Source organism: Oncorhynchus nerka, linkage group LG2 (assembly GCF_034236695.1).
Source record: "Oncorhynchus nerka isolate Pitt River linkage group LG2, Oner_Uvic_2.0, whole genome shotgun sequence".
In the NCBI taxonomy this organism is placed as follows: Eukaryota; Metazoa; Chordata; class Actinopteri; order Salmoniformes; family Salmonidae; genus Oncorhynchus; species Oncorhynchus nerka.
Window position 1 is genome coordinate 87509048 of NC_088397.1, and position 14493 is coordinate 87523540.

Here is a 14493-nt window from a genome sequence, read left to right on the forward strand (position 1 = left end):
GAAAGAGTGTTTGTGTAGATTAGAGGAGAGAGTCACTTCAACATCCCTCCAGTCATTGAAGCTGAAAGCAGGAACAAGTATTTGAACCAGGGAAACCCTTGGGAGCCGAGTCAACTCATTTGCCACAGAGATATTGCCAATAACACACTGTAAGTATTGCAGTTTATTGTGTAAGCCCATTTAGAGGGGGGAAGGAGGGGTGGGGGAAGGAAAATATATTTTATAAGATGGAAAGTCTGCACAAAGGTGGTAGACAGACCAAGCAGGCTCAGAACTCACAGTACCCAGGATTCGATGATTTGAGTTGGGAGGACAAAGACTTGTATTATTTCTTATTGTTGTTGCATTGTCGAGAAGGAACCTGCAAGTAAGAATTTCATTGGGAGGTGTATCACCATACATACGACTCATAAAACTTGTAACTTCTCTGTGCCAACTCCACAATGGCACAAGCAAAGGTGAGTGTGGGTATGACTTTCAGGTATAGTCTACTAACAAAGACTTGAAAGAATGTAATCATCGTTAGAAACGTATATCTTGCTGATTTTAATTTAGGTAATATGAGATGGAACAGAACTCAATGCTGCACTTTTTCCAGACAGGTTTGTATTTGTGTTTTATGATTTGGGATGACGCAACAGAACAAACTAGCAAGGATTCACAAAGTAAGGGGCTACAAACTGGTTGTTATTAGTCAATTCAAAGGGTATTAAGTGGATATTGAAAATACTGTTTATGTACACAGTGGTTAAGCAGTCTGTATTTAAATCCTATGGTTACTGTAATTATGTCTTATTATGTCTTCTTACATTGATTCCAACACTGAGATGACAGATGTTTGGTAAACTCTCAATACAGTCTTCTGTGTTTCACTTTAGTGTATGCGACTATGTTAGTTAAAGCTTAATTGATAAGGACCATCGATCACAATAGTGAAAATTAACGTGCTGTGTTTGACTATTGATAAAATTCTAACTTTGAGATGGTCCATGGAAGATGTTGAAAAAAATAATGAAACGATACCCCGGCAATAACCAAAGATGGCAGTATTGCAACTCATCTTTGCTCAAAAAAAGTAATAATTTAACGAGCAAATTACAAAGCATAAGCTATGAATAACTTTGAAATAGTTTTAGGCCTATGTTCCATCAAAAAATAATCGGATCTGTGCAGAAACAGAGAGCTCCTTGTTTTACATTTTATTTTCTTGTATAGTCACCCCATTGAAGTGTCCTGGGTGAAGGAATATTTTTTGGGTAGTCACCCCATTGAAGTGTCCTGGGTGAAGGAATATTTTTTGGGTAGTCACACTGTTGAAGTGTCCTGGGTGAAGAATTTTGGGGGGGATTTTCAAGTCTCTCAGTCGAGCACCTGATTCCCTTTTTGTTCAAGCTGAGCTAAAGTGCATTTGGGTACACTTTCCTTCCATTGAAATAGGAGCTGAGGCTTTGAGTCCTTATGACTCATACTCACAGGGCCGGACCTAGCCTTTTGGGGGCCCTAAGCGAGATTTGGTTGGGGGGCCCTCCCACCTCGCGGGCAAAACATTTTAGCCCCCCCCCCCCTTGACAGCGGAGAGAACATTTTGGTTTTAAAATACATTTCCTGCAATTATCAACATTTCGCCATGGGCAGTAGAGAAAATGTTAACATTTTAAAACAACTTTCTGCAATTCTACACGTTTTGCCATGGGGCAGAGAGAAGTTTAGCAATGTAATAACATATTCCAGGCAATTATACTCATTTAGCCATGGGGTGGAGAGAGAAATGTTTTCTGTTTTAAAGCTAATTTCCTGTAATTCTACACATTTTGCCAATACTTATTATATGTTAATGATATCTGAATGAGATTGACTAACAAAATCAAAGGGGGCCCCCTAGAGTTCAGGGGCCCTGGGTATATGTCCTGTGTGCCCAGTTGGTATTCGGGCATGATTACTACACAGTTTAAATAGCTGACTAGACTAATTTACCAATATAAAAATTGTTAGCTGGCATGGCCAATTGAGTGACTGCCAGTGACTGACTTAACAAGAGAAAAACGGATGCTGCATAATCAAATTTCGAAATGGCACCTTGTGTATTCTACTATTCTAACACTGAGTTCATAAAAATAGTTATGTTTTTTTGGGTGGGCCCCCTAGTGGCCAGGGGCACTAAGCAACCGCTTATGTAGCTTTATGCCTGGGGCCGGCCATGCATACACATCCTTATGTAGTTCTACAGCAGGTGTTGAATAAGTCAACTCTGACATGCTCTGCAGAATATCTTATTCAAGTGACAAAACTTGATGCAAAACACACTGTAACATCACTCGTTTGCTTTGCTAGTTAGTTGAGAGCATCTAGCAAGTTTGTTGATTAGTTTAGTTTTTTGGCTGCTCTTTCTTGAGGGGCTGCTCTTGCCTATGTGTGCTGATTACCTGTAACTACATGAGTATGGTTAACTTTAACTTAACACAAAAGGGCATGAATACAGCACCTCTCATGAAGCACAGTATGGGCTGTTGTTAGGGTTTGGGTCTGGCACACACACGTGCCCTGTTCCCAGAACTCTTCACTCAGAGTTCTCTATTGGTCATTGGCCTGGATACGACCGTACACTTATCAAAACAAATCAAATAAAAATGTATCGGTCACATACACGTGTTTAGCAGATGTTATTGCGGGTGTAGCAAATCTCTTGTGTGTATGAACTGAAGTACCCGCACTCTCCTCCATTGGGAAACACTTGTTTCCCATCAGCCAAAATAGTTGCCTGGAGTGAGATAACTGGGGGATGGTGGATGATATACAATAGATGACATGGTTTCAACACAATAAAAAAAATGGATGTTGGGAAAATAGCCTGTGTCAAACTGACTCTGGAACATGTGCCATCTTGCCATCACCCTCAATAATTCTCAAGCTTTGGCCACCAGCATTTGACCATTCATAAATCACTCAATTAGTAACACTTTTAAACACTTGGTGGTTTTATGATGTAGGTGCACTTATCCTTGTGTGGTGGTCACTGTTGTTGTGAAGAAGACACTGTTTATGATCAGAATCACCTTTATTCGCCAACTACATTTACACATACTTAGTGATATGATTCTGCTCGTGATATACAACATTTAGAGACAGAGTACAGGCAGGAGTTTACACAAAGTTTCTCCCCCACACAAGCTGTTCCTTCTAGGAATCCGCAATCTTTGGCCCCTGTACAGATTCTAAGAAAGGGGTGAGGAAATTGTAAATTGTCCATTCAAGGGGAAAGGTCTTTAGGGAGATTAAGTTTGTTGAGTTAGCCGTTTGTATGAGTTTAAACTGTAGAGAGTCTAAATGAAATGGGTTTGGCAGCGGGGGTGGGTTGTCCAGCAGTCCCTCCTAAAACCTTACGGGTCAACGAACATCCTGCTCTCCTTCAAACCTTTTCTGTTCCTCACTGTCGGGGGTTACTAGAACTAACTGCTGCCCCTGCTGTTAAACAAGACAAAGAGCTGTGCAGCTACACACGCACACACGCGCACACGTGCACACACACACACACACACACACACACACACACACACACACACACACACACACACACACACACACACACACACACACACACACACTCTCTCTCTCTTTCTGACTCACCTACTTAGCAGCCATACATGTTACAGCAGGACAGGGAATCAGACTGCAGCATTTGAATTGCACACTGTGGAGATACTGTAAAGAAGACAAACATTTAGGGGTTTTCTTTTGTTTTTCTCTTTTATTTGGCTTCCACAGACCCTCCGTTATTGAGGTAAGAGATTTTGGTGCAGGATTTTGTCAGGGAGGAGAAATGCATCTTGGAATTCTTGCTTGTGATGGAGATAAAGAGGGCTAAGAGCCTGAGTGATGTACAGGACAAGAAGTAACAACTACATTGACATCTGAATTACTATAAAACATCTGTAAGCAAGGTTGATGATATGAATACACAAATTAGCTTAAAATGAGATATATTATTGTAAATACAACACAATGAGTGTTGTTGTTTGAGAGGACTTTATTACTCAGAGCAGTTCGGTAGTGTGTACATTGTCCCAGTACATCTTAACTGCCTATCTTTGTGAAAATATAAGGGGCGAGAATGTACATGTTTGTAAGCGACTAATAATCATCATCTATGTCCATGGATTCTGTGCATTTTCACTGTTGCAGGACAATGGTGAGAGAAGAACATTGAGATACGCAGTGCAAATAGTTCCTCTAAAAGGCATTCATAACCTTTGACTTTAATATGAAACGTTGTTTGAAATGAATACCCATTTATTAGATGATATATAAGTTGATGACCTCGATGACTTCTGGATAATATTGTGTAATTCAGTCTCATGGAATAAAGTGCCAATAAGGTTCATAGGAACTGAATGAATTATGTCATCTCCTTAGTTTCGAGGGAGATTGATGCAACCCCAGAAAGCTCGTCACCAACAATAAATCACTCCTTTTCATTTTCATCTGCGGTGAAAGGTGGCAGAGCTACATCGGTGTTGTCAGACCACGAGACATCCCGAAAATGTCCCACAACCGTCACGAGACTCGCCTAAAGTCGGTACCACCGATCTGCCAACTTCTGTCTGTAGCATAGAACAGTTTGGGCTTGGTTGTTTAGGACGCCCACAAGCAACACCAGAATCGTCTGAAGACCAGTTTAAAAAATGAATGGAAGCATATAGAAGTAGTTTAGTGCCTAAAAAAAGGGTGAAATATGATGTGTAATTTTAAACCAAATAGCTAAATGATCTTTGGTATGACCATTTTAAAACAATTACATATATTAGTTTAGTAAATAACCCACCCCACCCCCCGGCTTAGACTCTAGGGGGGTTAATTCAATTGAAATAAAATGTATTAAAAACGATCATAGTGCTATGATGCTTTTGGGAAACCCAACCCTAGTATTTAGTGTTTGAGCTTTGAGGTGACTGGATCCTTCCCCACGCTCTGTCTGTCTGTCTGTGTTGACTCCCTGCAGGTTGAGTGAGTCGTGATGGCTTCCTGCACGGTGTCTATCCTCTTCCTTCTCATCGTTGCAATGTCAGCAGCAGAGCCGCCAGGCTGCAAGATCCGGATCACAAACAGAGGCCTCGAAATGTGTAAGAAATTGACAACAAAAACACTCTGTGCCTTCAGAAAGTATTCATACCCTTTGACTTATTCTACATGTTGTTGTGTTACAGCCTGAATTCAAAATAGATTAAATTAATTGTTTATTGAAAATGAAATACAGAAATATCTCATTTACATAAGTATTCACACCCCTGAGTCAATACATGTTAGAATTGCCTTTGGCAACGATTAGAGCTGTGAGTCTTTCTGGGTAAGTCTAAGAGCTTTGCACACCTAGATTGTGCAACATATTTGCACATTATTCTTTTTTTAATTCTTCAAACTGTCTAGTTGGTTTATGATCATTTCTAGACAGCCATTTTCAAATCGTCATAGATTTTCAAACCCATTTAAGTCAAAACTGTAACTCGAACATTCACTGTCTTCTTGGTAAGCAACTCCAGTGTAGATTTTGCCTTATGTTTTAGGTTCTTGTCCTGCTGAAAGGTGAATTTGTCATCAATTGTCTACTAAAAAGCAGACTGAACCAGGTTTTCCTCTAGGATTTTGCCTGTGCTTCGCTTTATTCCATTTATTTTTATCCTGAAAAACTCCCTAGTCCTTGCAGATGACAAGCACACCCATAACATGATGCAGCCCACCCCCATGCTTGAAAATATGAAGCGTGGTACTCAGTAACGTGTTGGTATTCATGACAAAAAGTGAATTGCTTGGCCAAGACGTTTGCAGTATTACTTTAGTGCCTTGTTGCAAACAGGATGCATGTTTTGGAATATTTGTATTCTGTACAGGCTTTCTTCTTCTCCTTCTGACAATTAGGTTAGTATTGTGGAGTAACTACAATGTTGTTGATCCTCTGTTTTCTCCTATCACAGCCATTATCTCTCTAACTGTTTTAAAGTCACCATTGGCCTCATGATGAAATTCCTAAGCACCGCTTGCCTCTCTTCCCAGACTTATCAATAAACGGTCCGGGTCCCACCTCAGTGATCCGGGTCCTACATAGACTTTCAGGGCCAGGCTAGCTAACAAACGCTGCACAGCATGCTAGCCAGGTTAGCTAACTTGCCGAGAGCTAGCTCCTTCTAGCTATTCCGGCTTCCTAACGATGGAATTGCTTGAGTAGCTATCTTGTTTAGTGTATGTCGCTAGCGTTAAGTCACATGGTTATTCTAAATGGACCATGCTGCAGTCAAATAGGCTAGCTAGCCTAGCATAGCCTACAAGCCTCATGGCTAACATCAACTAGCATGCATAACTTCTGGCGAATGAAGCTTACTAGCGTTCCCCTGGTGTTAGAGGCAATCCCATTCCTATTTACAATTCCTGAAGTTGGAGGGAGTGGAGGAAGTAGGGCTTGCATGCACCTCCGATAAGGTAGCATCCTCCAAGCACTTGCACGGGTAACCCCCCGGAGCGAGCGACCAGTGCGTCCCTCCACAAAAACATTACTGTGATGTCAGTGCCCCCACGTTTGCTTACGGAAGGCCAAATGGGGTGCTAAGTCAGCCATTGTCGGAGCCCCCTGTGTCCATAAGGGTCCGGGCTTCATCCAGGCTATACAGTCTCATGGAAGCATACCTTAATTGGAAGTTTGTCCATGTTTAAAGCCCCTTATGTTACCCCTTTCACAGGGTTCAATAGGTATATATGGGTTCTATGGGTGATTGGTTTAATTCCTGGGAATTAGATTCCATTACGAATCATCCCTGTCTGTTACCACAGAAGGGAGACATTTTTCTGAGCTGTCTGTCCCTTTTCCAGCTGGGTTACAAGGTGGGTATGATAACCTCCATGATAACATTTTTTCCCTGGGTCTATTTTGTTTGCGTGCGGTTCAGCGCTGGGTTCCAGGTCGCATCTTAATAATAAGTTGGGTGTTGCTTATATTTGTCTGGTTACACACGTGTGTAATGGAAATATGTTTTTTTGTGTATCTCAACTCCCCCTGAGGGAGTGGGGTCACAGCCAGGGTCCCCATTGTACAGCACCCCTGGAACAATTAGGGTTAACTGCTTTGCTCAAGGGAACAGCAAGACAGATTTTTCACCTTGTCGACTCCGGTATTCGAACGAGTGACCTTTCGCTCTAACCTCGAGGTTAACCTGGCTAGCGTGCTGTGGAACACTTGTAAGCTAGCCTGGTCTCAAAAGTCTATGTAAGATCTGATCACTGAGGTGGGACAAGTACCGTTGATTGATAAGTCTGGGAAGAGAGGCAAGTGGTGCTTAGCAGACACAGGCGACGGGGGGATACCCACAGAACCTGGTCTTCCTCTCTCTTACCGGCCTAAACCGAGTGAAGCTTGTTGTGACAGAAGTAACTCCAAGTGGGACTGCCAATCAGGGTACGTCATTGATTGACGGAGCCCCTTAACCCAGACTAGACCGGGCTTCAGGCAAACACAGTTGTGTCAACCTTAAGTTCCACAGTGTGCACGGGTGTCAAAAGTGTTGCATCTCCCACATGTGGCTTCAATGAAAAGTGTCCCTTCTCCACATTCAGACACATGGTGCTCGTGAGTGGTGGAAAGGGAAAAATAACCAATCTCTTTCTACAAGGTGGCGTTCCTCCCTGTCAGATGGCACTTGACGGGAGGCTCGCTGTCTGCTCCAACCAATGGTGCGCATGTGCGGTATTGCTCTGGATCATGCGAACATGATTTTCCAGCGCTGAGTGCTAGTCTTTCACTTCTCTCAGGCCTACGGGCCCGGGCCAACCGGGTGGGGCCCTCTGTTATTGTCAGGGGGTTACCATGGTTTCAGTTGTACCCCACAGGGCGGTCACGACAGACACATTCACCCCGAGGGTGGGGTGACTTGAAAGATGGCAGAGCGCACTGCATATCAATTACCTGGAGCTCCTAATGGTGTATCTGGTGCTCAGGCGCTTCTTCCCGGCTGTGTCAGGCTGGCTTGTGATGGTCAGAACCGGCAATATTTATGGTGGTGGTGCCATACACCAACAGACGGTGAGGGACTCAGTCTCTCTCCCTCCTAACCTTAGTTTATTGCTGTGGAGCAGCGCTCACATGTTCTCGCTTCTCTATGGTTGCCTCAACTCGGGCGCAGATCTTCTGTCCAGGTGGGCCCCTCTCTCTTAGGAGTGGTGGGTACACCCCTGGGGGGTCTCCCAGATATATGAAATGTTCGGCAGGGCCAACGTAGATCGTTAAGCATCGCAAAGAAGCACTCTTTGTCGTATGTTTCTCTCGATGAGGGACCTGAACACTTCATTGAGAACTGACACACTCGTACTCTCTTTTACACATTTCCCCCTGTTGTCCACATTGACGGGGCTGTAGTGGATCAGATCGAGAGCTTTAAACACTTCGGTGTCACCTCACTTAGGACCTATCGTGGTCAAAACACAGCCTCCCCCTCAGGAGGCTGAAAAGATTTGGTATGGGACCTCAGATCCTCAAAAAAGTATTACAGCTGCACCATTAAGAACAAAATCAAATCAAATCAAATCAAATTGTATTTGTCACATACACATGGTTAGCAGATGTTAATGCGAGTGTAGCGAAATGCTTGTGCTTCTAGTTCCGACAATGCAGTAATAACCAACAAGTAATCTAGCTAACAATTCCAAAACTACTACCTTATACACACAAGTGTAAGGGAATAAAGAATATGTACATAAAGATATATGAATGAGTGATGGTACAGAGCAGCATAGGCAAGATACAGTAGATGGTATTGAGTACAGTATATACATATGAGATGAGTATGTAAACAAAGTGGCATAGTTAAAGTGGCTAGTGATACATGTATTACATAAAGATGCAGTAGATGATATAGAGTACAGTATATACGTATACATATGAGATGAATAATGTAGGGTATGTAAACATTATATTAGGTAGCATTGTTTAAAGTGGCTAGTGATATATTTGACATCATTTCCCATCAATTCCCATTATTAAAGTGGCTGGAGTTGAGTCAGTGTGTTGGCAGCAGCCACCCAATGTTAGTGGTGGCTGTTTAATAGTCTGATGGCCTTGCGATAGAAGCTGTTTTTCAGTCTCTCGGTCCCAGCTTTGATGCACCTGTACTGACCTCGCCTTCTGGATGATAGCGGGGTGAACAGGCAGTGGCTCGGGTGGTTGTTGTCCTTGATGATCTTTATGGCCTTCCTGTGACATCGGGTGGTGTAGGTGTCCTGGAGGGCAGGTAGTTTGCCCCCGGTGATGCGTTGTGCAGACCTAACTACCCTCTGGAGAGCCTTACAGTTGTGGGCGGAGCAGTTGCCGTACCAGGCGGTGATACAGCCCGACAGGATGCTCTCGATTGTGCATCTGTAGTTTGTGAGTGCTTTTGGTGACAAGCCGAATTTCTTCAGCCTACTGAGGTTGAAGAGGCGCTGCTGCGCCTTCTTCACGATGCTGTCTGTGTGGGTGGACCAATTCAGTTTGTCTGTGATGTGTACACCAAGGAACTTAAAACTTACTACCCTCTCCCCTACTGTTCCATCGATGTGGATAGGGGGGTGTTCCCTCTGCTGTTTCCTGAAGTCCACAATCATCTCCTTAGTTTTGTTGACGTTGAGTGTGAGGTTATTTTCCTGACACCACACTCCGAGGGCCCTCACCTCCTCCCTGTAGGCCGTCTCGTCGTTGTTGGTAATCAAGCCTACCACTGTTGTGTCGTCCGCAAACTTGATGATTGAGTTGGAGGCGTGCGTGGCCACACAGTCTTGGGTGAACAGGGAGTACAGGAGAGGGCTCAGAACGCACCCTTGTGGGGCCCCAGTGTTGAGGATCAGCGGGGTGGAGATGTTGTTGCCTACCCTCACCACCTGGGGGCGGCCCGTCAGGAAGTCCAGTACCCAGTTGCACCGGGCGAGGTCGAGACCCAGGGTCTCGAGCTTGATGACGAGCTTGGAGGGCACTATGGTGTTAAATGCCGAGCTGTAGTCGATGAACAGCATTCTCACATAGGTATTCCTCTTGTCCAGATGGGTTAGGGCAGTGTGCAGTGTGGTTGAGATTGCATCGTCTGTGGACCTATTTGGGCGGTAAGCAAATTGGAGTGGGTCTAGGGTGTCAGGTAGGGTGGAGGTGATATGGTCCTTGACTAGTCTCTCAAAGCACTTCATGATGACGGAAGTGAGTGCATCTCGACTGGTTGCATCACCTCTTGTTATGGCAACTGCTTGGCATCCGACCGCAAGGCACTACAGAGCGTAGTTCGCGTATGGCCCAGTACATCACTGGCGCCGAGCTCCCTGCCATCCAGAACTTCTATACCAGGCTGTAACGGCTTTCTACTGGTGAAGGAGAGTCGGACCAAAACGCAGCGTGTATATTACGATCCATGTTTTAATAAACAAACGTAACACGAATCTAAACAACACTACAAACAATAAACGAAACGAAAACCGAAAACAGCCTATACATGTGTCATCTAACACGGACATCAAGACACTCAGGACAATCACCCACAATACAACCAAAGAATATGGCTGCCTAAATATGGTTCCCAATCAGAGACAACGGTAAACACCTGCCTCTGATTGAGAACCACTTCAGACAGCCATAGACTCTCCCAGAACACCCCACTAAGCTACAATCCCACTAAGCTACACACCACATACAAAAACCCATGTCACACCCTGGCCTGACCAAAACATAAAGAAAAACACAAAATACTTCGACCAGGGCGTGACACAGGCAGACTCAGAGGAAGCACCTCAAAATTGTCAAAGACCCCAGACACCCAAGTCTTCTACTCACAAACCATAAGACTGCTAAATCATTTGTTAAATAGTTACCCAAATAGCTACCTGGACTATCTGCATTTACCCTTTTTGCACTAACTTTTCTGACTCATCACATACAGTTAAAGTTGGAAGTTTACATACACTTAGGTTGGAGTCATTAAAACTCGTTTTTCAACCACTCCACAAATTTCTTGTTAACAAACTATAGTTTTGGCAAGTCGTTTAGGACATCTACTTTGTGCATGACACAAGTCATTTTTTCAACAATTGTTTACAGACAGATTATTTCACTTATAAATTCACTGTATCACAATTCCAGTGGGTCAGAAGTTTACATACTAAGTTGACTGTGCCTTTATCCAGCTTGGAAAAATACAGAAAATAATGTCATGGCTTTAGAAGCTTCTGATAGGCTAATTGACCTCATTTGAGTCAATTGGAGGTGTACCTGTGGATGTATTTCAAGGCCGACCTTCAAACTCAGTGCCTTTTTGCTTGACATCATGGGAAAATCAAAACAAATCAGCCAAGACCTTAGAAAAAAATTGTAGACAAGTCTGGTCAATCCTTGGGAGGTACCACGTTCATCTGTACAAACAATAGTACGCAAGTATAAACACCATGGGACCACGCAGCCGTCATACCACTCAGGAAGGAGACGCATTCTGTCTCCTAGAGATTAATTTACTTTGGTGCGAAAAGTGCAAATCAATCCCAGAACAACAGCAAAGGACCTTGTGAAGATGCTGGAGGAAACGGGTACAAAAGTACCTATATCCACAGTAAAACGAGTCCTATATCGACATAACCTGAAAGGCCGCTCAGCAAGGAAGAAGCCATTGCTCCAAAACCGCCATAAGAAAGCCAGACTACGGTTTGCAACTGCACATGGGGACAAAGATGGTACTTTTTGGAGAAATGTCCTCTGGTCTGATGAAACAAAAATAGAACTGTTTGGCCTTAATGACCATCATTATGTTTGGAGGAAAAAGGGGGATGCTTGCAAACCGAAGAACACCATCCCAACTGTTAAGCAGGGGGGTGGCAGCATCATGTTGTTGGGATGCGTTGCTGCAGGAGTGACTGATGCATTTCACAAAATAGATGACAACATGAGGAAGGAAAATTATGTGGATATGTTGAAGCAATATCTCAAGACATCAGTCAGGAAGTTAAAGCTTGGTCGCAAATGGGTCTCCCTAATGGACATTAACCCCAAGCATACTACCAAAGTTGTGGCAAAATGGTTTAAGGACAACAAAGTCAAGGTATTGGAGTGCCCATCACAAAGCCCTGACCTCAATCCTATAGAAAATTTGTGGGCAGAACTGAAAAAGCGTGTGCGAGCAAGGAGGCCTACAAACTTGACTCAGTTACACCAGCTCTGTCGGGAGGAATGGGCCAAAATTCACCCAACTTATTGTGGGAAGCTTGTGGAAGGCTAAACAATGCAAAGGCAATGCAACCAAATACTAATTGAGTGTATGTAAACTTCTGACCCACTGGGAATGTGATGAAAGAAATGAAAGCTGAAATAAATCATTCTCTCTACTATTATTCTGACATTTCACATTCTTAAAATAAAGTGGTGATCCTAACTGACCCAAAACAGGGAATCAAATGTCAGGAATTGTGAAAAACTGAGTTTAAATGTATTTGGCTCAGGTGTATGTAAAATTCTGTCTTCAACTGTATGCTGCTGCTACTGTTTTTTCTCTGTAACTTTATTCCTAGTTATATGTACTTATCTACCTCAATTACCTCGTACCCCTGCACATCGACTCGGTACTGGTTCCCCTGTATATTGGAAAGTTATCGTTACTCAGTGTGTATTTTTATTACATGTTTTACTTTTCTATTATTCTCTATTTTCCTTTTTGGTTCACTGAGATCATTTGCCTTTTAGGCGATGACCTGTGACAACTCCGGTTGTGCAGGGACCTGTGGTCCCAGGCGCACGGGCAGGTTTGGAACGCAAAGCCGGAGATTTGATTTCTATCAGCCTGGCCCTAGGAAGGCCAATCAGGTGGCTAGATCTAGAGCAGGCTTGGGCAACTCCAGTCCTCGGGGGCCTGATTAGTGTCACACTTTTCCCCCAGCCCCAGCTAACACACCTGACTCCAATAATCAACTAATCATGATCTTCAGTTAAAAATGCAATTAGTTTAAATCAGGTGTGTTTGCTAGGGATGGGGGATAAGTCTGACACCAATCAGGCCCCCGAGGACTGGAGTTGCCCTGACCTAGAGGGTTACCTCTGAACGTTATTGCTACTATTTAGTCTGCAAGGGCGCCCTCAACAGGGGGCTGTGTATGTATAAAATGGCAGGGGTTGTATCTCTGGTGCCAAGATAAAGGGCTGGTTCCTTTTTCAGTGCTATGTGAGGGACATCTTTATGTTCCTATAGGAGCTTTTTGAGCAAAGGGCGGCCATTCTCCACACTAAAAGTGTACATGACGGATATTTCAGCATGTCATGTGAGAATTGATGTTGCCACTCCCCTAGTAATGCGGTTTCTAAAAGGGTGTGGTCTCTAAAACCTATTGCGCCCACTAGGGATTTAGCTTTGGTTTTGGATGCTCTGTGAGGCCCCGTTTGAACCACAGGAGGCTGTGGATCTGAGTATCCTCTCCTACACCACCTCCCTGCTTGTGCCTTTGCCTTGGGACATGCGTGTTTTGGACCTCCACGTGTTATCTGTACACCCTTCCTGTACTCAGTTCACCTCGGGCGACTCTAAGGTGACATTGCGTCCAAATGGGTCCTTCGACCCCAAAAGTCGGGGCTATGTCCTACAGGTCCTTAACTTTTGAGTTATTTCCCTTTTCGCCTCCTCCTTTTGCTTCTGAAGAGCAACAGAGGTTACATATCCTGTGTTTAGTACGAGCTACAGATGTATGATCATAATTTGAGCCAGTTTGCTACAGCAGGAAATGAGTCCTACAGCAATAGGATATGTGAATTATTATGTGGATTATAATTAATGGGCATTTTTTTCTAGTGGTTGATCATTTTTTTGTTACGGTAAATAAAGTCTACAATTTTAAAGTGGAAATCACTAACTTTCAAAGCCCCTATAAACCTTAATACATGACAAGTTTATGTTTCCTGCCATGCAGGAAAATTCTTAGCAACAAAAGAGTGGTCAAATTAAGATCCTACATTTCTATACGCACGTACATTGAGGGACCCGGGATATCCGGTTATGTGACCAGATTTATGTCTGTTTCGCTAATCCAGGTCGAGGCAGGGCAGCATCTCCCGCAGGATTGTGGAGGCTGTCTCCCTGTCATATCACTGTCTCCCTGTCATAAGGGGCAAGGGTTACCTAGCAGTGTATGTGCCGACTTCACCAGGGGTCTGGCAGTGTCTTGGGAGTTTGGTATTTTGGAATTTTATTAGGATCCCCATTAGCTGTTGCAAAAGCAGCAGCTACTCTTCCTGGGGTCCAACACAGAACATGTAACATAATACAGAATGACATAATACAGAACATCAATAGACAAGAGCAGCTCAAGGACAGAACTACATACATTTTTTTTAAAGGCACACGTAGCCTAAATATCAATGCATACACACAAACTATCTAGGTCAAATTTAAGGGTTGACTGTAGGAAATACAGTATTTGTGCTGTGGTGAGTTGGGCATCACCACACACTGTTGTGAGGTTTTATCG

The 14493-nt window shown here is 43.6% G+C and overlaps 1 protein-coding gene across 3 annotated transcripts in view; it reads left to right on the forward strand.

Moving 5' to 3' along the window:
- The window catches only part of pltp (phospholipid transfer protein), a 24645-nt gene continuing 10152 nt past the window's right edge, over positions 1–14493 (forward strand). The window contains exons 1-2 of one of the 3 annotated variants that reach the window (XM_029684997.2): positions 1–149; positions 4997–5117. In XM_029684997.2, coding sequence (XP_029540857.1) covers positions 5012–5117 — 106 coding nt within the window. In that variant the 5' untranslated portion in view covers positions 1–149; positions 4997–5011. Of the gene's footprint in view, positions 150–241; positions 459–3632; positions 3779–4996; positions 5118–14493 lie in introns of those variants that run through there. The other 2 variants (XM_029685006.2, XM_029685014.2) reach the window with 2 other exon arrangements.